The 25,948-nt window shown below is 37.7% G+C and overlaps 1 protein-coding gene across 8 annotated transcripts in view; it reads right to left on the reverse strand.

Annotated features, from left to right (window-relative positions):
- GRK4 (G protein-coupled receptor kinase 4) overlaps positions 1-25,948 on the reverse strand; it is a 132,387-nt gene that overhangs the window by 37,012 nt on the left and 69,427 nt on the right. For 6 of the 8 annotated variants that reach the window (XM_020992167.2, XM_078148771.1, XM_078148773.1 and 3 more), the window contains 2 exons: positions 15,919-16,059; positions 4,107-4,297 (listed from right to left, as the gene is read on the reverse strand). In XM_020992167.2, the coding sequence (XP_020847826.1) occupies positions 4,107-4,297; positions 15,919-16,059 (332 nt within the window). Of the gene's footprint in view, positions 1-4,106; positions 4,298-15,918; positions 16,060-24,153; positions 24,233-25,948 lie in introns of those variants that run through there. The other 2 variants (XM_020992171.2, XM_020992169.2) reach the window with 2 other exon arrangements.

Here is a 25,948-nt window from a genome sequence, read left to right on the forward strand (position 1 = left end):
GGCCTGGTTCTAGCCTACCCTTCTAGACCTATTTCACATTACTTCCTTCATGTATTCTATGCTCCAAATCTGATGATTCACAATTCTCTGACCTCTTCATGCTCTCTTTTATCTCAATACAATCATCTGTACACACTCCACATATCCTAACCCTAGCTTCAAAGCCCAGTTCAAGTAATACCTCTCCTCCATTAAGCTTCCCCAACTAGAAGCAGTTCCTTCTTCTAAGAATCTCATAAAAGTATTTTGGGTTCAGGGTGTGTCCGGGGGAGACTAGTATCTCTGGTGCAAGGGCTGCTTTCTACCTTTGGTGTCCACCTGATCCACTTAACTCTCACCTGTGGCTCCAAGAAGCTGTAGCATGCACAGGGGGCCATATCTCAGCAAACCATTTAGGCAGATGGGCTAAACTGGTTGAGGTTAATCAATATGCCTCAAATCCATCAGTGAGTTGGGGGGGGTGTCTACCCCAAGCAAGTGAAGTCTTGCCCTGGTGGAATAGGCTGACAAGAACAATTTGTTCCAATGGCTATGAAGACAGCTGAAGTAGGCACTATGTTTGAAGCCTGGTTAAACAACAAAGACGCCAAGGTCATCCACTGCATCTTGGGCCATCACCAGTAGTCTTGACTCTGTCCTGCCAATGAACTGTGATGACTCTGGACAACAGTGAGGCCAACAATTCTGTGCAACTCTGCCTCTCTTAAATCCAATTTATGTACAAATCAAAAGACATCATCCACACTATTTTGCCATCTTTATCTATCTCAAAAGTCCTGTGATTACAGGCAAGTGACGAAGCAGCAGGTGCAGATACCCTGGGAGCCGTAGTCACAATCCTCAACACAGGTGGCCCAGACTACAGGGTCATCTTCCCCCTGGAAGCAGCAGTGGGATTTGGCAGCCCCTTGGGTGTCTGAACAGCCTGAATCGGGGGGGGGGGAGCGGTCCACTGCTCATACAAAAGCTGACTGAAATTTTCTAGGTTACCTGGCAAGAGGAGGTTATCCCCCAAGAGTTCAAGGACACCTCCACTGTCCACCTTTATAAAGGTAAAAGAAATAGATTGTGCCTTAACAATCACAAGGGAATCTCACTGTTAGTCACTGCTGGCAAAATTCTTTCCAGTCCTCCTTAATAGGCTGATCCTTCACCTGAAAGATGGTCATCTATCTGGGAGCCAGTGTGGCTTCAGAAAGGGCTGAGGAACAATCGATATGGTGTTTGCTGCCCAACAACTCCAGAAGAAATGCCAATAGCAGAACAGAGGTCCGTACAGAATGTTTGTCGATCTGACCAAGGCCTTTGATGCTATCAGTTGCGAGGGCTTATGAAAAATTATGTCAAAATTTGGTTGCCCAGAGAAGTTAATCAGTATGTACATCAGTCTCATGATAGCATACTTGCCATGGTTCTGGTTAATGGACGATGCTCTCATGCTTTCCTAGTCACCAATGGAGCGAAACAAGATATACTTGTTCCCATGCTTTTTAGCATGATGTTTTTAGCCATGTTATTAAATGCCTTCAATGAGGACAAACAGGAGATCAAAGTCAGCTACTGCACTGAAGGTAAGTTCTTCAACTTGAAAAGGCTACAAGCCAAGACCAAGGTGGAAGGAGTGTTGGTGCATGATTTTTTTGTTTGCAAATGATTGTACACTCAATGCAGCCTCTGAAGCTGAGATATAACAAAGGATGGATCAATTCTCTGTTGCTTGTGCTAATTTTGGCCTAACAATTAATACCAAGAAAACACAGGTGGCTCCATCAGTCAGCACCATACCATCCATATGTGGAACCATTGGTTACAGCAAATGGAGAAGTTTTGAATGCTGTGGATAAGTTCACTTACCTCGGTAGTATACTTTCCAGGGACGTACACATTGATAATGAGGTTGACGCATGCATTGCCAGAGCTAACTCAGTGTTTGGGAGCCTCCGAAGGAAAGTGCGGGAGAGAAGAGGTATTAGACTGACTACCAAACTGAAGGTCTACAGAGCTGCTGTGCTGACCTCGTTTTGTATGCTTGTGAAACCTGGATTACAGTATGCCAACACCATGCCAGGAAACAGGAATCGCTTCCACTTGAATTATCTTAGGAAGATTCTGAAGGTCACCTAGCAGGATAAGATACCAGACCCTGGGGTCCCTTCTTGAACTAAACTGCCAAGCATTCAAAGTCTGCTGCAGAGAGTAACTACAATGGATTGGCTATGTTGTTCGAATGTCAAATGGAGAAGTCACACAGGGCAAGAGCTCACGTGGTAGTCAGAAGAAGCGATACAAAGACACTTTCAAGGTCTCTCCTAGGAATTTTGGAACTGGAATTGAGACATTGGCACAGGACCTCCCAGAATGGTGTGTCCTCATCAGAAAGGTGCTGTGCTCTAAGAACAAAGCAGAACTGAAGTAGCTCAAAAGAAATCTGAGATGCACAAATTTAGGGAATCTACCTCAAATGTTCACACAGACTATTTGTGTCCGACCTGTGGTAGAGCATTCTGAGCTCGTATCGGTCTAATCAGCCACAGCTGGATGCGCTATAGCTTGACTCTAAGATAGTGATGTTATTTTTGGTCCTCTTCGAGAATGAAGCACAACAACCAACCGTGCATTTAATTATGTTCCAAATTGTAATACAGTAGCTGGTCACCATATGAGCTATAGGCTAATGAATATTTTGTCCATAGCAATTCTCAGAGATCAATTTTTAAATGACAGCATAGTTATAATATTCATCAGTACTGAGAGTATCTACTGATAAAATGACTGTTCCTTGAAATATCAAATATTAAAGTTCACAAAAACACAAAGGATTGTAGGATCACAGATTTGAAGTTGGAAGGAACCTCTGACACCATTTTGTTCAACACTCGTATTTTATAGATGAGGAAGCTGAAGCCCAGAAAGGTAGTAAGTGACAGAGCTGGGATATGAACACAGGTCCTCTGATTTCAAACCCAGTGCTCTTTCTCACAGCAAGTTATCTGTATGCCTGTCTTCTCCCTCCAAACAGCCATGACCCAAGGCTGTCAAGCTCCCAGAAGGTAAAGACTGCATTTCATGAGTGCACAAAGTAGGCCCTTATTGTTTTGGTTTTCTACCCAAAAAAAGTGCCCCCAAAAAGTGGGAGGAGGTAAAGGAAATCAATTTTGTTCCTTGGCAGTTGCATTGGGAAAACATTTGATAGGAAAGGAGGCTGGGATTATAGAAAACTGACTAATTTAAATTAAATTGGGGAAAGAAAATTTAAATTGGTAAAAGGCTTTAATTAGAATGTTTTGTATATATGGTAAACTATTAACAGTATACAAAAGTCTTAAGAATACTTATTTCCTAGCTGTGTGACCCTGGGCAAGTCACTTTACCCCAACTGCCTCACCAAATAAATAAACAGATAAATAAATAAATAAATGAATGGGCAAATAACTAAATAAATGTGCTTGTCTCACTAAAGAATTTGTTATTAGTTACTTAAGTGTTTTTTAATTTTAAAAAGTGTTTCTAAAATGCTTAACAGTGAGTTAAAATAGCATATTTCTTTTAATAATTTTATTATTTTACTAGCAATTATACTTTATGAACATTTTAATTAATTTAAATACTTGAAGCTAATATTACTAAATAAAGTTCATTTCTAATCTTTTAAAAATTATGTTCAGGTGAAAAAAAACACATCATATCACAAACTGTTGCTTTTTAGATTTTCCTTGGGTATTTTTTCTGTTGAGTCCATGCTAATTTATATAACAGAATTAAATGAATTATCTATAAGATTAGAAAGATGTTCTCTTTTCATATGTGTTCAAACACAAATTAATGTCAATTTCTAACCTAAAAACTTTAAGTTCACTTTTACTACTACATTCAGTAGAGATCATACAGACAGGTATATTATACAAATGAACCTCAATGAAAACTAAAAAGAAATGTGTTTATTTTTATAAACTAGATTTTAATAGCATAAGAGATCTCCCTAATATGACAAAGCTTTTCTAAAAGCATAGGATGGGCCTCCTGAACAGCTGGTTTCCTCCATCTAGAGCTCCCATGCTGAATGAGAAGGGACCTTTGTAGAGGACATGGCTGCCATTAACTCTTACCTGTAAACAATTCTTTCCCTTTGTAAATCTTCCAAGCCACAGCACAGCTCTGCAGCATAGAAAATAGCCCTCTCTTCATCCAAGCCAGGGTTTCCCATATTGTATATGTGGAACTTCAAATCTCCTCCATTCATGATCGTCAGCACCAAGCATAGGGCATCTTTTGTTTCATACGTATAGGATAAACTAACCTAAAAACAAAAAAGTCCTGTTGATACAGTTACCATTCATTCCCCCATTTTCTCTAATTCTGTCTAAAAACAAAACAAAATGGTAAGAGAGGATGAAATGCAAAGACTACAATTAAGCAAATACAATCAGGAAGATTTTATCAGGCAAGGAAGAACAAATGTAATACACGGACACATAAAATTAACATGACAACAATCTAAGAATCATCCAAGTTATAATTGTTTCGAGTTTTAACAGGTCCAACTTGATGTAGAAATAAAAATAGAGCCCTATGACTACTAAGACAAACAAGATCACACTCAGACCAAAATAATATCCTCCATCTCTGTGAAATTAGGGAAAATTCAATGGATACTTATTGCTTGAATTGTTTTACAGTACCTGAATTAAATATATTTTTCTTAAGTCCCCTGAAATTTATTACATATTTCATATATAATGATGGATGATTTATTGTTGTACTACTGGAAACATTTGATTTATGCTTAGTTATAAACAGCATTCAAATACTGTATTATAAAGGGGTGCTAAAAACAAACATTGGATCCTTTACCAGTTATTGGAGTGTTGTTTTTACTATTTTATGACTATTCCATGAAGAGACACAAGTATCTATATGATATTTTTGGAAAGAAAAATTAGGAGATACTCAATAGCTAAGATGTAATTAAGGCTTTTAATGAAGATGGAAGCCATAAGAGCAATAAGAAGAGGAAAGACATGTTGTAGAGGTAGAAGTGAGAAGACCTGGAAATTGGGGTGAAGGGAGAGGGAAAGAGAAAAGTCAAAGATGACTTCAAACTTGCAAACATGATGACTGGAAGACTGATAGTGCTCCTGAAAAAAACAGGCAAGTTGGAAGAATCGTGGGTTTTAGGGGAAAAGATTGTAAGTTCCATTTTCGATAGGATGAATTTGAGTTGCCTATGGGACATGCAAGTAGAGATGTCCAGACAAGCAGTAGGTAGTCTAAAACGAGTCAGGAGAGAGATGAGAGCTGGGCATAAAGATCTGCAGAGAGTCATCCAGGACAGAGTCCTAGGGTATACCTCTACAGAGGGGAAGGATCACGAATGATGCTCCTGGTGAGGGATACAGACAAGGAGAAGAACCACCAAGAGAGGAGTGTTATGAAGAGGGAAATAAATAGTCATAGATTTAGACTGAACTCCTTGAGAGCAGGGACGGGTTTGTTTGTTCTGCTAAGCACAGTGTCTAGCACATAGCAGGAATTTAATCAATATTAGTTAATTAACTGTCAGTGTTCTTTGAAAGACTCTGGAGAATGACAGAGGTACAGAAGCATTGAGAAAGTACAAATATCACCATTTCTAAAAAAGGAAAGGGAACAGAGACCACAAAACATAGACCAAAAATCTTCACTTTAATTCCTGGCAAAATTAGAAAACATATTAGCCATTAACCTATATTTTAGCACCACATTCAGCAAGATCTCTTTAGTTCACCTCATTCTCCACTCACTCAAAAAAGGGATCTCAAAGGCTATCTTGTCCAACTGCTTATTTGAAAAGGAATCTGCCATCTGACAAGTGGTCATCACCCTTTGTTCGAAGACCACAAACGAGGGGAAACAAGACTGAAGGGTTTCAGCATGAAACAGATGTGGTTTAAACTTTCCTAGCATCAGCCCTGAACCCCAGACACTTAAAAGGGACAAGCCAAAAAGTGTGGTAAATGACCACCCGCCTTTGAAGAGCATAACTATAACGACATCATATAGTGGTAGAAGTAGAAGAGACCTCAGATATCAAACCTCAGTATATATCAATAATATAATCAAACCCCCGCATTTACAGATAAGGAAACTGAGGCGCAAAGAGGGAAAGTGACTTGGATAGTCACAAAACAAGTTAGTTGTACACCTGACTTTGGAATATCTAGTCCTACTGACTCCTAATCTTCTCACTATTTCAGTTACATGGATTAGGGCACTGAAGTGGGAACTTAGGTAATGGATTTTGATTCTGACCTTGTTTGGGTGATCCTGGGAAAATTTTTCAACTTTTCTCTGTGTGTCTCAATTTTCTCATCTGTAAAACGTGAATAATTATACTGAACTATCTTAGGAGTTTTGTTATCAGGAAAAATCAAGTATAAACAAAAGGTTATTTAAGTATAAAATACTATACAGATATTAAATATATGGAATAACTGGAAAGAAAAAAATAGAATGAAACACAATGAAAAAGGACAATTGGAAATACAGCATTTCCTTTTGTGTAAATAAGCAAACCTGCAGATAATATTTCAATGTAATTATTTTCATAATTTAATTTCATCTGTGTGGGAACTCCTAATGCAGGTTGCAACCACTGCTCTCAGCCTTAGTGAACACTTTCATAAATTTCTATGGCCAAAAATACTTGTTATTTGGTTGCCAACCTTCTAGTTAAAAGTCTTTCTGAACTCAGCTGACATAGCCAATGGAAAAGAGACACACAGTCCACTGCCTGCCTTGTATCTGATACTTTCTAGTTAAAAATATCTACAATCTTGTGCCCTGGTGGCAGAGCCTTCAAGAATCAAACATCAGCTACACAACCCCAGATCAGAGAAGGGCTTTAAACAGAAAAATTTACTCCAAATCAGTTTTTCAAAAATTAAGAAATCCAGACATCTATGTATATCTAAGATACCAGAGATATAAATGCCCTACTGTTTTATTAAGTGACTGAATAAAAATAGTTATTAATAAAAATTTAAAATAGCCACACACAGCTAGGAAAGAGCAGCAACTTTTTTTTTTACTTGAGATTTCAAAAGTGATAAAAGAGTAAGATTCCTCTAACAACCAAAACCAATGAGATTTTTTCATGAATGACAAGCCATACATACATACATTTATCTACCTTTGCTAGAGAGGAGTAAGGGAAATATTCTAGTCAAAAGAAAAGTTAGATTAAAAATCAATAGTTTTTAAAATTCAGAAAGTTTTTTTTTGTTTCATTTTTGCTGAATCTTAATGTGAATAGCCAAGGACAGTTTAAGAATAAAAGAGATTACTTCCTAGTATTGTACACAACTAAATCTACTATCAGTTCCTTATCTTTAAGATTCAAAGGAATTAAACTTCAACTTTTTTAACTTAAAGTCAACTACAATTTATGTATTTTTAGGCTTTATTATCTAAAACGACATGGTGCCCAGAGAGACTCCTAGAGAGTGCTATTAGAATTCATATTTCCTTTCGATTCAATCTTTGTGGTTTACTAAGGTAATTCTTATTAGTTGCCTTTAACCTATAACCTCATCAGGGATATAATTCAATAACCAGGAAACTGGAACCTCCTTACAAAATAACTTTCAAGGATAATCTTAAAGACGAATATATTTTTGGTGCTCTTGAAATTCATTATTCAACATTTATCCATGCAATTGAGCCTAAAAAGCTAAAAGACAGAGCCAAAAAGATTAAGATGAACTGTCAAGGAAGCTACTCAATTAAAAAAGAAGACAATTCTAACTTTTCAAGAAGCATTACACGGAAGCATTTGAAGAAGAAAAAATGTACTTAGCATCCATAAGTCCTTTTAAGTACTCTTATCAATCGTTAACATGTACAGAGCACTGTGCAAAATAATTACCCAGACCTGCACCCTGTTCGAGTAATGACTGTATTTAAGTCTCAGGAACATGAAAATAGATGAGAAATAAAGACTTCAGAATGAAACCAATACATGAATAAATAGTAAGGTATTTACCAAACACACAGGTGAAAGGCATGTTTATTTCTAAGGCAAAAGACAAAAATAAATTTGGATGGATGTGACAGAGAATTAAAAGCTGTAGAAGTTTAACATCTGCAGCACAGACTCCAGCAGGTATCTAAAGAGGGTGAAGTTTCATGGAGTATCTGAGTGGAGGGCATGAAGAAGCCGGAGAAGAAAAAACAAAAGAGCATCCCAGGTATTGCTTCAGAGAAGATTCAGGCAGGAACACAATGAACATATGGAGGTGGCATTGGGCACTCACACACGAGATGTCAAATAGACTAGATAAATTGAGAGAGGAAAATAATTTGGGCACTTTGACGTGCACGCAGCACACAGCTGGCATTTATTTAGTACGTGACAATGATGCACGAGAACCTCTAATTTGAATGTGCAGGATAACAGGAAGTCACCATAACACAGAGGAAGGGGGCAACATGAAAAGCCAACATTGGTAGCAGTATAAGAAGAGATGCTACGGGGTAGTTCGGGAAGGAGAAAAATAAGGTGAGATGGCTCTAAGATAGCAGGGGAGAGAGGACCACAGCTCAAATCAAGGAAGAGATACATATAGATGATGCATGAAGGGACAGCAGGATTTGTCATCTGTTCCAAAGTCTGAAGGAAAGTTTAAAATAACCCTGAGGTTCCTGGCATTGGATACCTAGATGGGTAGTGCTAATGTCTACTATCAAAGAGGATTATGGAGTAAATATGATAACTTATCAGTTACAACTTATCAATTAATGGTTTCATATCTATTATATCCCATTTAATCCATGTAACAATTCACCTACATCTCAGTATGCTGGACATCTGGGAAGATATCTTGTTTAAAATGTCTCATAGGAAAGAATGCTGATATATAAGACTAAGCTAATTGATAAGATAAAAGAGACTTATCCACAGAGTTAATTAAATCCATGAAAGTTCTGTAAAATAAGAAGTCTAAGGGATCAAAGACCGTGCTCTGAGGGACTCTTACTATGAAAGTGAAGATGTTTGCGACAGAGCTGCTGAAAAGACATTGCACACAGAAACAATGAAAGGTAGGGCTCTATTACAGAAGCCCAGGCCAGGGGTGATGAACAGTGTTTACCTGAAAGTATCAAATACTTTAGAGAAATAAAATAAGTTAAGTCACTAAGTATCTATTGTATTTGTCAGGTAGGAGGTAGTTTTTAAGTGTAGATCTCTGCTTCGTTACTGAGTAAGCAACCAAATGTTAAAGGACTTAGGAGCTCAGACGAAGGAGAGAAATGGAAAAATAGAGAACAAAAAAAGGGTTTCAGTGTTGATTTCTTAAGGATGGACAGTATCTATAGGTTGAAAAGAAGACAATATAGATCACAAATGCTAAAAGGTGACTGAAAAGATAAATGAAGATGCATCCACTGATCAGTGCAATGGGGATATTCCTTTTAATGCTGTAAATAGATATTCATGCCTTCTCATCTAGTGTGATTCTTATCCATGTCCTGTAAATTATCCATTAATATCTTTTGGATCTTCTCCTAGGGCTTTCGGTATTACTTAACACAAACTGATGAAATGGGCTGTCTATTGGTAATTGCTTACTTTCACTATGTTGCAGACTTACCTTCATTTTCAGAAAGAGAGTCCCAGAAGTCCTAGTCCTGTTAAAGTTATTTAATCCATTAAAGCTTAAAACTATACTAAGGTTTTTGAGACCTCCGTACATCTCTTCGATCACATATTTCAGGCACCTTTTGACGTGCAATTCTTTGCCTATTCACAGTGACCACGCACGCACACCTCTGCTGACTTTTTGTTGTTGCTCAGCTGTTTTCAGTTATGTGACCCCATGTGGAGTTTTCTTGGCAAAGATACTAGAGCAGTTTGCCATTTCCTTCTCTAGCTCATTTTACAGATGAAGAAACTGAGGCAGATAGGGTTAAGTGACTTGCCCAGGGCCACACAGCTGAGGCCAGATTCGAACTCAGGAAGATGAGTCTTAGCTTAGTCTTTAAAGAAGCTAAATTCCTCCAACTGGTTCTAATTCTTACTTACAACATCACTTATGTGAAAATATGTTTAACAGGAATGTATATGTATAGCCTATTTTGTGCGCTGTCTTGGGGAAGGTGGTGGGGAGGCAGGGGGAAAAGATTTTAAACTCAAAAGCATATGGAAGTGACTGTTGAAAAATCAAAATAAATTAATTTTTAACAAAATAAAGAAGCTAAGAAAACTAACGAGTAGGCTGAGAATTCCAGGCTTGGGGCCAATAAGGGAAAAGGCATGGGGGTGGGAGATGGGGTATGGGAGAAATAGCAAATAGGCCAGCGTGGTACATGGCAGAGTGCATCGAGGGGAGTAAAGTGTATAAGAAGACTGGAAAAGCAGGAGGCTCTACAATGTTCTAAAGCAATACATTATCAGCATGTGGAAGATCTATCACCAAAAGGGAATTGTTCAAATACCTATTTTATGGACTGAATGATGTTAATAATCAGCTGTCGAACAAAGTTACATAGGTTGTTGCATCTTTCAGGGAACCTTCTATGATTTTAACATCTGCATGCAAGGGGAGCTTTTACAGCAGCATTTTGTTTTGATCTAAATACTTTCCATAGCCAACAAACAATAAGCATAGTGGGAGCTAGCGTTCTCCACACCTTCTAGGCAATAGCGTAACAATAAACCTGTGGTTTGCTATAGAATACCATTTGCAAAGAACTTTTCCTCTCAGTTCTTTATTAAGTATGCACTTAATATACATGTAATTCCTTCTCACAGATTTACAGAGATGAGAAACTAGGGATATGAGTCAGTAGTTAAAAACATTTTCATTGTTACTTTTCCTAATAATAATGTCCATAATTTTTTCTAAGCATCTGCTACCCTCCCTCTTTCAGATATGTCATATTTATATTCCTGTTTGACGTTTAAATCCCTTTAAAACCAGGCATCAACCTATCTTTCCAACCTTAATATCCATACTCCCCTACAAGGACTCCTTGGTCCAGCCAAACCAGTCTTCTTACAGTTCCCATAAGATTCCCATCTTGAGACAGCTAGGTGGCACAGTGGATAGAGCACCAGTTCTGGAGTCAGGAGGACCTGAGTTCAAATCTGACCTCAGGCCAAACACTTAACACTTACTAGCTGTGTGACCCTGGGCAAGTCACTTAACCCCAATTGCCTCACCAAAAAAAAACAAAACAAAAAAATAAGCCAAAGACTCTCATCTCTGTGAGTTTGTTCAGGCTGTCCCCAGTGCTTGGAATATGATCCCTTCTCACCTAGGTCTCTTACAATCCTTAATTTCCTTCAAAGCTCAGTTCATATATCAAGGATATGAGGCCTTTCTGAATTCCCTCAGCTGCTGGTACTTCTCCCCAACCAAGTCACATTGTACTTTTTCTGTACTTCCATGTCTCCTCCAATAAAAATTTAAGTTTCTTGAGGGCAGCCCCTGTTTCATTTTTATCTTCGTATTCAAAGACCTAGTCTAGTAACTAGCATATACAAGGTACCTAATAACTCCTTGACGGTTGTTATGTTGAGAACTGATTTCTCACCACCCTCAAAACTGTTTTGCTTCCAGGACGGATCTCCACTGAGTAGACATGGTCTGGTCTACTGCACCACCTGGTCTTGTTTCCTTTGGAATCATTTCTATTTCCCTGCAATGTATAACCAGGACTATGACGACGGGGATAAGTTTCTCACAAGGCAGATCTTTTACATTTCCCTCCCATTTGTTGGTTTTTTTCCTAGTTCCATCTTATAGAACATAATATTCTTTAGGAGAAAAACTATTGTACTTTGTGAATGTATCTTCAACATTTATCACAATGTCTTGCACAGTGTAGGCATTTAATAAATACTTAATAAACTGAGTCCTTAAAGACTCTAGGGATGGTCTGGCTTAAGCAATTTAATTAAGATTCCTATAAACCTGCTTTTCCCAACACTGCTTCTAACAATTTCATGAAGTGATACTGCTCACAGTCTTCCTCTGTCTTCCACAGTACAATTTCATAAACACAATCTAAGCCATTGTTGCCGTTGCTACGGAATTTCTTTGCGTGGCAAGTACATCCAATATTTTACAGCTGACGTGTTTCTAGGCTTCTTTGGCCTCCCTGTTATAGCCAATGACTAACTACAACTCCACTTCCTAAAGAAATGGCGATATTCTGCAGGAGTGCTCTTTGGTCATTTCTTATTTTTTGTGGTCAATATATATTTCTAACATTTAGGCTGGGATTGTTTTTAATTGCAAGTTATCTCGTTTCCACTTTTATTCTTTCTTATAATTTGGTAATGATTTTGATTTTGGCTTTAAACAAGCTGATGGCCTGAATGCATACAGTTAAATGATTCTGAAATTATTCCTAGATTGGTAACCAGTCTGTTTCTGGAAAGATAAAGTCTATATTTCATTTTACTTAGGATAGTTGGTACTCACCAAGTTCAGCACTTCAGGACTCTTCTTGAAGAAAGTATTAACACTATATAGGAATGATATTTTTGTGTAATCTAAGGCATATATTGCCTTAGGTCTCTTTATTAATCTAGAATCAAACCGCCCACCATTGCATTCTAATGACTGAAAATTAAATTACATGTCAACTTAATGTGGAGGGTCTTATAAAATTCTTCACAGACTTTCTCTACTTCTTTGTACATTTAAACAACTGTTGGGAATGTAATCTACAATATTTTCATGGTGGCTTTCTTGTAAACATTTATTAAGGTCCCTGCAACATGAAATGACCACGTGTCCCATGAAGTGATGTCTCTTGCTGCCTTCAGATACATAGGAAAACCAACTTCAATTCCAAGGAGAGCCTGCAAGGTAGCCTTTCCTTTAGTTACAACTTACTTTTATCTTCTGGTTTTATATGTGGTGAGAAATCAATACTGACACGGGTTAGTTCCTCTAGAAGTACACTGATTCAATAAATCTCACATTTTGAGAATACCAATAGCTACTAGTCAGTCAACAATATTCCCTAATGTACCTATTGCGTGCCAGGCACTGTGCAAGCCAGGGATACAAAGAAAGGCAGAAAACGGTCCCTGTCCTCCAGCAGCTCACATCTGATGGGGGAGACAACATGCAAACCTCGACATATAAACAAGCTATATACAGGAATAACTGGGGATAATTCACAGAAGGGAGGCACTGGGATGAAGGAAATACTTACTCCTTTAATTCTCAGTCCATCTTTTTGGGTCAACCTGCCACCCAAACTGCAGAAACTGAAGAGAACCTATGTAAGACTGATAGACATTTTATACTTTTTGAATTTTTTTGAAAGACAGAAGGAAAAAAAGGCGGAGAAAGCATACTAGTTTCTTATCAAAAGGAATTGGTTTTGTTGCAGAAACAAGAAGGAAAAGACAGGGAAGAATTACAAATAGTAATAGTCCTCACTTACTTTAATTTACGAACACTTTAAAGTTTGCAAAGCACTTTCTCTATATTATCCCATTTGAAGCTCAAAACAATTCTCTGAGGTAGGCAGCTATAATTATCCCCATTTAATAAGTGGGATCTTGTCCAGGGTCACATAGATACTAGGTGTCTGAGGCAGGATTTGAACTCACATGGTTTTGACTGCAAGTATAGCACTCTATCTACGGTGGTCTATAGACTTTTATAAGAATCCTTCCAATGTGGATGCTAATAATTTGTACCAAAAATCTTATCTAGCTTTGCCAGAAAGAAACCAGCCAACAACTCTCCTAAACTGGGTGACTGGGATTTCCAGCATAATTTACAAATAAGCTCTACAGTTTTTGCTATGCTGAATACTGAATGATAAATACCACTATTCTTATTAATACTGACAAGCATGATGAATTCAGTAGAAAGGAGAAATTTCCAGGCTCTATGGTAGTGGCAAGTACAAAGGAAATTAAGTCATCCGGCTTTAAGTAGAGAAAATAAATTTAATCAAACAAAATTACTTGTGCGTTGTAAAAAAAAAAATTCAACTTAGATTACAGACTCTTAGTTATTTAACAAGCTATATTTTCGATCAGCTAATTTCCATTAAAGCAATGGCTGCAGAAAAAGCAAATTAAGATATGTGAATGTTCAGAAAAATTTCTAAGAGAATATCTTATCACTAATAGCATAGTTACACAGCATTATAAGCTTGATAAGGCATTTTACATACAGTTAATCATCTCTATCACTCTATGTGGCAAAGTAATTCAGGTATAATATGAGTGTCCTCATTTTACAAACCTCTGATGCTCAGAGAGGTTAAGCAAATTTTTGCCTAAGGTCACAGGGCCATGTTTTGACCTAGGTCTTCTGACTTCAAGTATAGCATTTATAGCACCATGTTGACTCCAACAACTTAATTAAAAATAAGATAACTGCATAAGATTAGAATATTAAATCTTAAATGACATTTTAGGTCATTTATGTTTAGGTGATGTCTGAAAGAAAGAAAATCATATATATCCTGTGTTTCTGGATTCTCTCCAACCAACACTCCTCAACAAAATCTATGTTAAAATGAAAATGAGGTATATGGTTTTATTTTTAGGGAGCATTTTTAAGGTTCTAGAATCCATGTCATCTAGCTTTTACAGTGCCAAACCATTTCTTAATGGCAAGATTAGGCACAGTATTGAAAATATCTCAATGTGATTTTTTTTTTTGGCTAGGCAATGGGGTTAAGTGACTTGCCCAGTGTCACACAGTAAGTGTTATGTGTCCGAGGCCGGATTTGGACTCTGGACCTCCTCAATCCAGGGCCGGTGCTCTAACCACCGCGCTACCTAGCTGCCCCACAATGTGATATTTTTAACCACACATACAAATTCATAAATTACAAAAGCAACATCAATATAGTAATAGGGCATCAAGTAAAAAAACCTAGAGTAAAGGCTGTCCCTAAAAACCAAAATAATGATATTTAAAAAAACTGAAACATTCAACCCTATTATTCTAATGAAAAAGAACTATGATGACTATCTAACTTTACCCATATAAACATGTAGTAGATTCTAAATAAAAATTTCTAAATAGAATCTTTCACCTTGAAAAAAATGTATAATTATTAATGAATGATATTCCTAATTAGCATTAAAAATGATACATAAAGACCAAAAGATCAGTGCAGTTTTGTTTGTTAAAAGGAAATCTAAAGAAGTTTGAGCAAGTATAAAATGGATAAACTGTTTATAAAAATAAAAAATTAAACATAAAAGTATACCACTGTTATTGACATGTTGATAATACAAGATGCTAAAAATGAACATGAGCTCACAAAAATACTGTGATTTCCAAAAACGGGGCTATGACCGAAGAAACTGAACTAGTCAGTTCAGTAGTAGGTTTTTGATAGAAATAATGTAGAGTCATATATGTCAAAAATGCCGTATGCAGCCTGCAAGTGAGGCCCAAACCAGATAAAAATTTATCTAGGAGATAATTAACAAAGTAAATAAAAATACAATAAAATATGGGGCAAGTAGGTAGCACAGTGGATAGAGTGCCAGGCCTGGAGCCTGGAAGATACATCTTCCTGAGTTCAAATCTGGCCTCAGCCACTCACTACCTGTGTAACCCTGAGCAAGTCACTTAACCCTATTCTGCTTCAATTTCTTCATCTATAAAACAAGCTGGAGAAGGAAATGGCAAACTACTCCAGTATCTTTGTCAAGAAAAACCCAAATGGGGTCATGAAGAGTCAGGCACAACTGAAACAAATGAACAAAAACAATAAAACATAGATAACATTACATTTTAAAGCAAGGTAATTTGTGGCTTCTGGGGTTGTTTTCATATGGCTTAGTGGTTCCTGTTTTCTATTGGAATTTGACATCACTGCTGTAGATGAACCAAACAATTAACATTATTTATACTTTATAAGATCGAAAAAAGAGATACTTACTACAAACCTACTATGCACTTTTTCTAAAATTCTCTTTTCATTTAATGCCATAGATTCTCCTTTCCTCTTCTTAATTCTCTTTTTTTCCAGCTTTTTACAAGCATACATTTTTCCTGTTGCCCGTACTTGGCAGGCACATACCTAAGAGCGAAAAAAAAAAAGAGCTTCATATGCTTCTGATGTTTTCTAGTCTAAAATGATCTTTTATTCTGTTAATTTTATTTTTAAAATTTTATTTAAAAATTTCTTCTCTCTTCTGAATCCATCTAAAGCAATGAAGAACAGAAAAATCCAATCAAGATCATCAGAAATCTGCAAGCAGGCTACAAAGACATACTAAATTTTAAAATGGTATATTTTTTGAACTCATTATACTTTCCAAGACTCTAAGCTGGTGACTAGGTCTGAAGTCAGAAGACTAGCATTTGAGCCCCATCTCTGATACTGCTTAGAATATACCTGTAAGTAAATCACAACCTCCTTCAACCACAATTTTCTCACTAATAAAATGGGGATAAAATGTGAATTGTCTCCCTCAAAGGGTAACTGAAGGAATATGCTATATAAATGTGAATTATTATTTTAAATTTAAATTACATTAAGTGAAAAAGCAAAAATTGCCAAGATAAAAAAGTCAATACATTTTTACTTTAGTAATTGTCTACTGCCTCTAGGATTAAATACAAATTACTCATCGAAAGTCTTTCAGTCTGGCTAGCTCCTCTCCTGTTCCGGACATTTCACAGGATACTTCCTTCCCTCCATCCTGCCCATCATGCACTCTGTGCTTCAGTCAAATTGGTCTTTTTCTTTCACACTCCACCTCCATCCATATTGTCTTGGCACAGGCTGGCTTGAATACCAGGAATTCACTCTGTTTAACTCTGTGCCTTCAACGGCCAGTCAGTCCACCATCATACATAGCTCAGGTGCACTGAACAGAGAAAGCCTTTCCTGAGCCCCTAGTTATTTGTGCTTTCATCAAATTCTGTTTCTTTCTGTGCAAATGTGCCTGACTCTCTAACTCACAGAATGTAACCCTTTAGAACAAAGGTTGTGTTTTCTAGCCTTTATCCCTGGAGCCTTGCAGTGTAGTAGCTCCTAAATAAATGTTTATTGAATTTAATATTAAGGCAAAGAAAGAACTTCAATAATATTGGAAGAATTACTTGGAAATCTATTTTTCAGGAATTGATTCCATTTAAGTCTTATGACCTTTTAAAACCAGATAATTTAGATCTGTCTTTTGGAAGATAACAAGAATGAAGTAGAATCTATGAGGACAATAACATACTGGAAGGTTTCCAAGTTTGAAAACAGATTGTTAGGCATTATATATAGACAATCAATGCATATATTATAGCCTATATTCAGGACTCTGACCAGTTACGAGAAAAGTACTCATCTTTTGATGCTCAAATATAGACATTGATTTGGGGCCATTTAAATGCAAATATAAAATCATTCTGTTAGCCAATAACATAAAGTGCTTACTATGTGCTAGGCACTGTGCTAAGTGTGAAGGATACAAATAAGAAAAAAAGAGTTCCTGCCCTCCAGAAGCTTACAATCCAAAGGGCAAAGATAACAAACATAGAAAGCTAAAAGGGGAGAAGGGGGAAAAGGAAGGCACCCAGTGGAGGGGCATGGTTGTAGATGAGCCAAATTAGTCCAAAATGAGTACTGCTGAGTGGGAAATGAAGCGACGTCTAACTTATCCTTATTTCTTAAACAGAGTTTATGACTCTGTTCTCCAATTAGAGGGGTAGAAGGGGCAGATGAGGTTTAAGTAGCAAGGTTGATTGGCTCTTGTAAGATTATAAGACTTCCTAGTAACAAGTTTTTAAAGGGCATGGTGGACAAGTCAAATTTGTCAAAGATCTTTGAGAAGTAATCAATGAACTTATTTAATGGTATGTATGAGGCCTTGATAACTTTTCAGAGATAAGCTTGAAAGAAAAAAAAGGAAATTGATTCTCATTTGGGCAGGAGCTTATTTGTTCTGCTTAGCTCTAGTCAAATTTGACACCACTTTTATTAGCTCTCTTTCTAGTGTGAAGCATACTTGGGTCTTCAATGTCCTAAATATTTCTTTGCACTGGATGGGTTCCACATAATTTTTACAGGAATTCCTTGTTTCAAATAGATAAATTTCTATAACCATACTGATAACACAGCAAAAAAAGCAACGAGTTGAAAAATCACACTAAGCTAGAAGAGACTTCAGAAGTCACTTTTAATCTAATCTAACACCTATCTAATCATAATAGTTTATTTGTTTCAAGTAAAAACTGAATGTGTTCAATTTAATCTACAATTTAAGTCTTGACCCTGGTGTCTTTAAAAAGTGTCTCTTTTCCTCATAACAATTACAACTTGCTAAAATATTCATGTCAACCTCCAATACATTTAGTTTGGGAGAGGCAGGAAAAAGGAGTTTTGTTCCTAGAACATTTTTATTGGGATTCATAAAACTTACATTAAGTCCTAGAATCAGAGCTGTAATGAATCCCATAGAGATAATTTATTTAACACCTACCCTCATTTTATGAATAAAGAAACTGAAGTCCAGGGAGGCAAATAGGGGGAAAATGTGATTTCTTAAGCAAGAAACATAATAATTAATACTGCCTGGCATCCCAATTGCGGAGAATGGTTGTGTAAGAGAAAGCAGATACATACATACATACATATATATATATATATATATATATATATATGTATATATATATGTGTGTATGTATATAGTATATATGTATATAGTATATATGTATATATGTACGTGTGTATGTATGTGTATATGTACGTGTGTATGTATGTGTATATGTATGTGTGTATATGTGTATGTATGTATGTTTGTGTATATGTGTGTGTGTATGTATGTATGTATGTATGTATGTCAGGAGAAACCAGATTAGAGGTATGGTGGTAGGGCATAATATCTAACATCTGCCCTGAAAAGTCCTTTGCTCCATCTCTTTCTCTTTTGCCTTCAAACCGGTCCAGCAGCAGCCCCCAGCATCAGTGATGGATTTGTGATGCTACTGATGGTTGATCTGAGGGGAGAGTACCCACACCTATACATAGTTGCTCCCAATCTCGTGTTTCTGGCTGGTCAGATGGGAGTCTCCTTGAGGGCAGGGGTCTTCTTCTTCTGGGAACTCCAGCCACTACAGCCTCTCTAGCACAAGACCACTGAGAGTCAAAGAAATCTACCAGTTTCAAAAGTGTGCCAACCTCCTCAAACCAAAAATCCCCTTCAAAGCTCTCTTTCTAGTGAGAACAAGTGTGTCACACGTCTACCAGAGAACTGAACCATCTGTGGCAAGGTTATGGATGGAGACAACAGATATCTTTATGATCCATACATCAGACAATCCCTAGCTCCTCTTCCATAGCTATCCAAAAGAAGTGCATTAACTTCCTCATGTTAGAAAGTCCCCTTCACAAATTCCTGGCTTCCTTTCTCATCCTGAAACATATCTCAAGTATATCAAAGGAGGAGACTAGTAGAGTCAAAGGCAAAGATTTTACCTCCACTTTTGAGAGAAATGTACTTCAGGGATACCAAAGAACTAGATTGCTAATCGCAAGATCAGGACTGGAATGAATTGCTAAACAAAGGAGAAACACTTATATTTGAAAAAATTTCCCCCCCTCCTCCAACAATGCTAAAAAGGAAGCATTTCAAACTCTTCATCTGGAAAAGTGCCCTACGCAGCCCTCCCTTCCTGGAAAAAAAAAAAACCTCAAGGATGCCAGAGCAAGGGACTAATGGAAGCATAGTCAGGCCCTTTTTAAAAAGCTCCACCTTCCCTAGGGAGAAACGTGCCTCAGGTATAACAGATAGCTAGACCATCAATGGTACACATTAATACAAACTGTATGTAATCTGTCCATTAGAATATAGCTTCCTTGCGAGTAGGGACTGTTTTCATTTTCATCTTTATTTCCTTAATACCTAAGCTCAGTGTCTAGCACGTTCTTATCAAATTGAATAAGAGTCTTTTACCCATGAATAAGAAATCAGCGTTACCACAAGAAACGTGAGGTGAGGTTTCTGGACAAGATGGACGCCTAAACAGGAGGCCCACAAACAGAAAAATTCATCGAACCAAATAATGATCAAGAAATCCAAACGAATCATAAAACCAGCCAGAAGGCCACGGGCAACAGGAAACAGGCTAGTCGGCAAAGTTATTGCCAGCCTCGGCACGTAGATCTGGCGTCCCCACACTATTGGACCAGAGATACGTATAACCTGCAGCACTCTGTGTCTAGAGACAGAAAGTGCAGAAGGCTCCTCTTAGAAAATCCCACAGTGGTCAGAAAGCCCTGAAGATCTACCACTCTGAACCTCAAAGATTCAGGGGGTCCTAACCACAGAAGAGGTTAAGCAAGCATTCAGGGGACCCCGGATGAAAGCAATCAGGGCCAACAACCCCACCTAAAAGTGGCAGAGTCTGGCCCTGAGAGAAAGTGGGAGTTCTAACTCAGGAACTAAAGCTGGAGAGATGAGTAAATTAAAGAAAACATCAACCAGTATAAAAAAATTAGTCTCTGCAACAACTGCAAGCAAAGCCTCAAAGAAAACAATACATCTTCCACAAGGATGACATGAATACATAGAAGAAATGAAGTAAGAAATAAATGAGATAAAAGCTTGGGAGCAAAGAACCAAAAGGACAATAAATAGCTTAGAAGGGAAAGAGCCAAACGTTACCCAACAAATGGATAAAATCTGAATAGAATAGAAATCAATTGACTCCATGAGAGAGCAAGAAATACTAGAACAAAATTTAAAAATAGAAGAAAATGTAAGATATTTCACATAAATAAAGAAATGACCTGAAAAAAAGTCAGGGAGAGATAATTTAAGACTCAATGGATTCCCTGAAAACTACAACTAAAAAAACCAAAAAGCCTAGACATTATATTTTAAAAAATCACAAATGAAAACACTCAGACCTATTAGAATCAGAAAACAAAGATAGAAAGAATCTGTCGATCACCTCTTGAAATAAATCCCCAAAGGAAAAGTCCCAGTAATGTGTTATCCAAAATCCAGAGCTATCCCACCAAAGGAAATATGCTACAAGATTTCAAAAAGTTGTTCAAGTACCAAGGAACTACAGTCAGGATTCACACAGGACCATTTTACATAAAATAAAATCTTGGGGGAAAAAATTCCAAAAAGCAAAAGATACACAGGCTTAATGAAGATTAACTTACCCTGTAAAGATCAGTATTAGCCGAAAGGGAAAAAAACAGATCTTTAATGGGATGAAGGATGGTCAATTATTTCTGATGAAAAGACCAGAGGAAATTTAGAAACTCTGAAATGCAAAAACAAGAGTCCAAAGAAATTTTAAAACATAAATTTGAGTAACTAGAAGAAGCTATAGGATGAGACAGTATAAACATTCCAATGAGGAAGAGAAATGAGTGTCCCTTCAGAACCTTAATGTCTTCAAAGAGTATTGAGGGAGTTAAATAAGAAACACAGAGGTCCTAGATGATAGATTGGTTCTGTTTAGGGGTTTAAAAAGGGGAAAGAGAAGACAGGGAGGAATACATTAGTGTACAAAGGAGGAGAAAGAAGGAAGGTGTGTGTGGGATGAACTTGCTATTTCTCATAACCGGCTCTATGAGAAGACTACAAACATGGAGAAGTGACTAGAAAAGTGGGCAGAACTCCACTCATTTGGGATGGACAAAAAGAGGAGGGCTCAACACATTCTGTAGAAATACATCAAACCCAGGGCAGCTAGGTGGCGCAGTGGAGAGAACACCAGCCCTTAAGTCAGGAGTGCCTGAGTTCAAATCCGGCCTCAGACTAAACACTTGACGCTTAGCTGTGTGACCCTAGGCAAGTCACTTAACCCCAACTGCCTTTAAAAAACCCTAAAATACATTAAACCCAACAAAGAAACAAGTTGGGATGTGGGAGAGGTTTTAAAATGAAGGATCAAGCTGGGGAGGAAACCCACAAGCAAAACAAACTTCTTGAATCTGAAGGGGAAATTTAAAAAAGAAAAGGAAAAAGCAAAGAAATGCTTCTTAGGACAACTGGCTGAACAAACCACGACGCATGAATGAAACAGAATGTTACTGAACCATAAGAAATGACGAAAGAGTTTACAGAATCCTGGATTGCATAACTGACACTGAACCAGGACAACACTGTAAAGAAAAGCAACTTTGACTCTACGAAAACTCTGATGAAAGCAATGGCCAATCGTATTTTTTCTACAAGATGTATCATGAAGCATTTTACCCACCCCTGAGAAAAACTATGTTTATTTATTATAAGGATTTCCCCACCAATTCTTTTCTTTTCTTTTTTTGGCGAGGCAATGGGGTTAAGTGACTTGCCCAGGCTCACACAGCTAGTTAGTGTTATGTGTCTGAGGCCAAATTTGAACTCAGGTCCTCCTGAATCCAGGGCTGGTGCTCTATCCAGTGTGCCACCTAGCTGCCCCTCCCCCAATTCTTTCTCAAGGATAATTGGGGAGAGGGTGCTGGAGACAGTGGAATTAGTAATCATGATGACAATGAATGCACTAACAAGAAAAGAAGGACATTCAGAAAGAAACACAAATAAGCAGGACAGTTTGGGAAAAAGCAAGTAGTATGAAATTCATATGTAATCCTCTTAATGTTCTGCTTTGTCTATGGAAAGGATCTTCTGTTGTTTAACTTCAAAACAAAAAGTTTTAATAAAAAAAGAGCTAACTTTGGAAATACCACAGGAATAACAGGAAAATACTGCAAAGAAGACTACAGAAAAATAAGAGTCCTCTATGAGGGTGGAAATCTAGATGCTATACCTTATACTGATTAGGCTGCTTACACTTCTGTATTTAATGAGATGGTGTATACATTTAAGTATATGACTTCATAAAGTTTATCCATTTGAAAGATATCAAAGACAAATTTTTTGAAGACCAAAGAAATCAAGTCTAAGGAGATCTGCTGATGTACAGACACAGAACCACACAAATTAGCTTTGTACAGGTCCACGTATTTTTGAGACAGTAAGTCAAGACCACAAGAAATAAAGAGAGCAAGAATTTTAATAAAAAATGAATGGAATATACAAGCCACCGTACTGATTCAAGAAAATTTCAGGTTACAAGGCCTCATTTCACTAAGATAACAGTATCATCATTATACTACAGAAAGCAACAATGACAATTCAGTCAACTGGTGAAAACTTCTATACAGAATCTTTTTTCCCCCCCGCTTAGTCAGATGAGGTTAAGTGACTTGCCCAGGGTCACACAGCTAGTAAGCGTCAAGTGTTTGGTCTGAGGCTGGATTTGAACTCGGGTCTTCCTGACTTCAGGGTCAGTGCTCTATCCACTGTGCCACTTAGCTGCCCCTATAGAGAATCTTATTTCATATGCACTGTCTACATATTTAAAACTCTTGTGAAATATTCCCCATGAATCAATCCCACTAGCTTATATATCTCTTTTTCCTCCCAGAATTTGCTTTAATTTTTCTTAAAACGAGGTGAGGTCAGAATTTACATAGACTATTACATCATTTTTGAAAAGGAATATATAAGAAAAATTATTATTGCTATCTTACTTTTTTTTCTAACATGAGGGGGGACTAACCCATAAGGGCCCAGCCTCAGAAGTACACACAGGAGAGCGTGCCTGCCACCAACCCATACGGAGGTTTGGGGGAGCCTGCTTCTGGAAATCCCTGATGGCATGTAATGAATGAATGGCCTTTTTTTTGGGTTAAGAGTACATGCAGGTGTTATGTGACTGCTTCCTGTCACAGAAGTTTTCTTGTTTGTAGTCCAGTCATTTATATACAACTGTATTTTTCTATTCTTCTTTAGTATCACCACCATGAGTGGTACAAAGGGGCTGCTAGATCCTGGAAAGACATCCTTAAAACACCATTTCTTTGGGATAGTTTCTGGGGTCTTCCAATACAGATCTTCCTAGATCCTTCTGTGAATGGTAAAAAATTGGTGATCTAGATTCTGTGTATTGTGCCTTGAGCACATCTCACATATTCAGTAAGAACATACTTGTGCTCCTGTTACTCTTTCCTGGTTCTCCACCTACTTCTCAGAACACTCTCTCCATTTTCCTTTGCTGTCTCATTATCCATAACACACTTCCTGTTTCTACAAGGTTCTGTCCTAGGCCCTCTTCTCTTCTCCATTAATATTCTCTCAGTAATTTTATCAGTTCCCATGGGTTTAATTACCATCTCTATGCAGATAATTCCATCTCAACCAATCTTTCCATTCTTCTGGTAATGAGGAGTCATGCAAGTCAAATACTTCAGGATTCTGTGCAGAGATAAAAAAGTCAGTGCTCCACGAATATTCACTGACTCAGTCCTGCTTTATTTGTAGTACTGTGCTAAAATTTTGAGATGGCTGGAAATCTGTATCAATAAATGCTGACCTTACATAGTGACTCCATGTTTAAAGAATACAACTGTTTTTCTCTACTGCCCTCCCTTCCCCCTTCCCCATCCTCATCCTTCCTTACATCCTTTCTCTTTCTTCCCTTCCCTGGCCTAGACAATGCTGTGGTAGAGACCACAGAGCCTGCCAAGGCAGACGTCATGGAGCTGTGTCAGGATATGTTCTCCAAAATGGCCACGTACCTAACAGGCGAGCTGATAGCCACCAGTGAAGACTATAAACTGGAAAATATGAACAAACTGACTAGCTTGAAGTATCTAGAAATGAAAGATGTTGCAGTAAACCTAAGTGGAAACCTAAAGGACTTAAACCAGAGATATGCGGCCCTTCAGCCTTGTCTGGATCAGATCACTTTAAGTGAGGAGCAAGTAGCAGCTCTGGAGCAGCAGCTTACGCGTTGGATGGGTGTTCAAAGAAACTAGAAGCAGAGTACGAGAGGTTAGGGAGGCGATGAAAGGATTCTTGAGCACAAAGACTTTAACTACAAGAATGTTTCATAAGAGCTGAAATAAGTGGGATGGAACTCATCACTATGCTCCAGTTCCTACAAGGAAGTGGTGCTGCTGATCCAAGGAGAATCCCAGCCCCCACCCCCGGTTGGATGTGTAACTCTGGCCACCCCTCGATGTCTTCCTAAACCTGTAGTCCCTGGAACTCCAACCTATCCTGTGTTTCATTGTGTGCCCTGGACCAAGGCTCAGAAATCAGGATCAACCCTGTCTGGAGCAGACACAGAGGACAGGCCCTCCTCTCCTTGTCTCCTTCCTTCTTCCCTCTCCCTTAGGGCTCCACCTTGGACTTTGTTATGAATGTGCCCCCCACCCCCTTCATAATCTGTTCTTCAACTTAATAAATGCCAACTTATGACCCTCAAAAAAAAAAAAGAATAAACTATACTGTCCCATTTCTTAGCACGTCAAAACACATTCCTGACAAATTCAGCAAAGAATCATGAAATTATAGTGCCAGACAAGACCTTAAGCTGCTCATTTTATAAATGAGGAAACTGAGGCCTGAAGGGGTAAAGTTTCTTAGTCAAGGTGGAGCCACTATTGTCATCTGAGGTTCTCATGGAATGAGTGTTTTTCACTTGGATTACGGAGAGTATATCTGTGAAGTCCTCTGGGTCATATGAGAAACAAGATGGAAGACTAGATATTTCCTCTGATTCCCTTGACTTCTCAAATCTCTCCAAGACAGAAAGTATGTACCAAATATAAAGCAATTTCAGCTGTCCTCATGGTTTATGACACAAAGAATCCAAAAGAAGGTTAAATAAAAATAACATAAAAATTCATGAACTGACCCTCACTGACCATGAACTCATTCAGCACCCCTCCCCTACTTCCCACAGTACAGGCAGCCAAGGTTGCACTAGAAGAACCAAGAATCCAACAAAGGCTTACCAAACTAAATAAATAAATAAATAAAAAGATTAAAAAAAACTCAACCAAACAAAAAACAAAACAAAACAACCCAAACTGTAGTCTCCCTCCCTCTTTCTAATGCCATGGCAAAACTAGAAGAAATAAAAATAATAATCACAGCACATTATGTGCAGTTACAAGT

Source organism: Phascolarctos cinereus, unplaced genomic scaffold (assembly GCF_003287225.1).
Source record: "Phascolarctos cinereus isolate Bilbo 61053 unplaced genomic scaffold, phaCin_HiC Scaffold_9;HRSCAF=440, whole genome shotgun sequence".
Lineage (NCBI taxonomy): Eukaryota > Metazoa > Chordata > Mammalia > Diprotodontia > Phascolarctidae > Phascolarctos > Phascolarctos cinereus.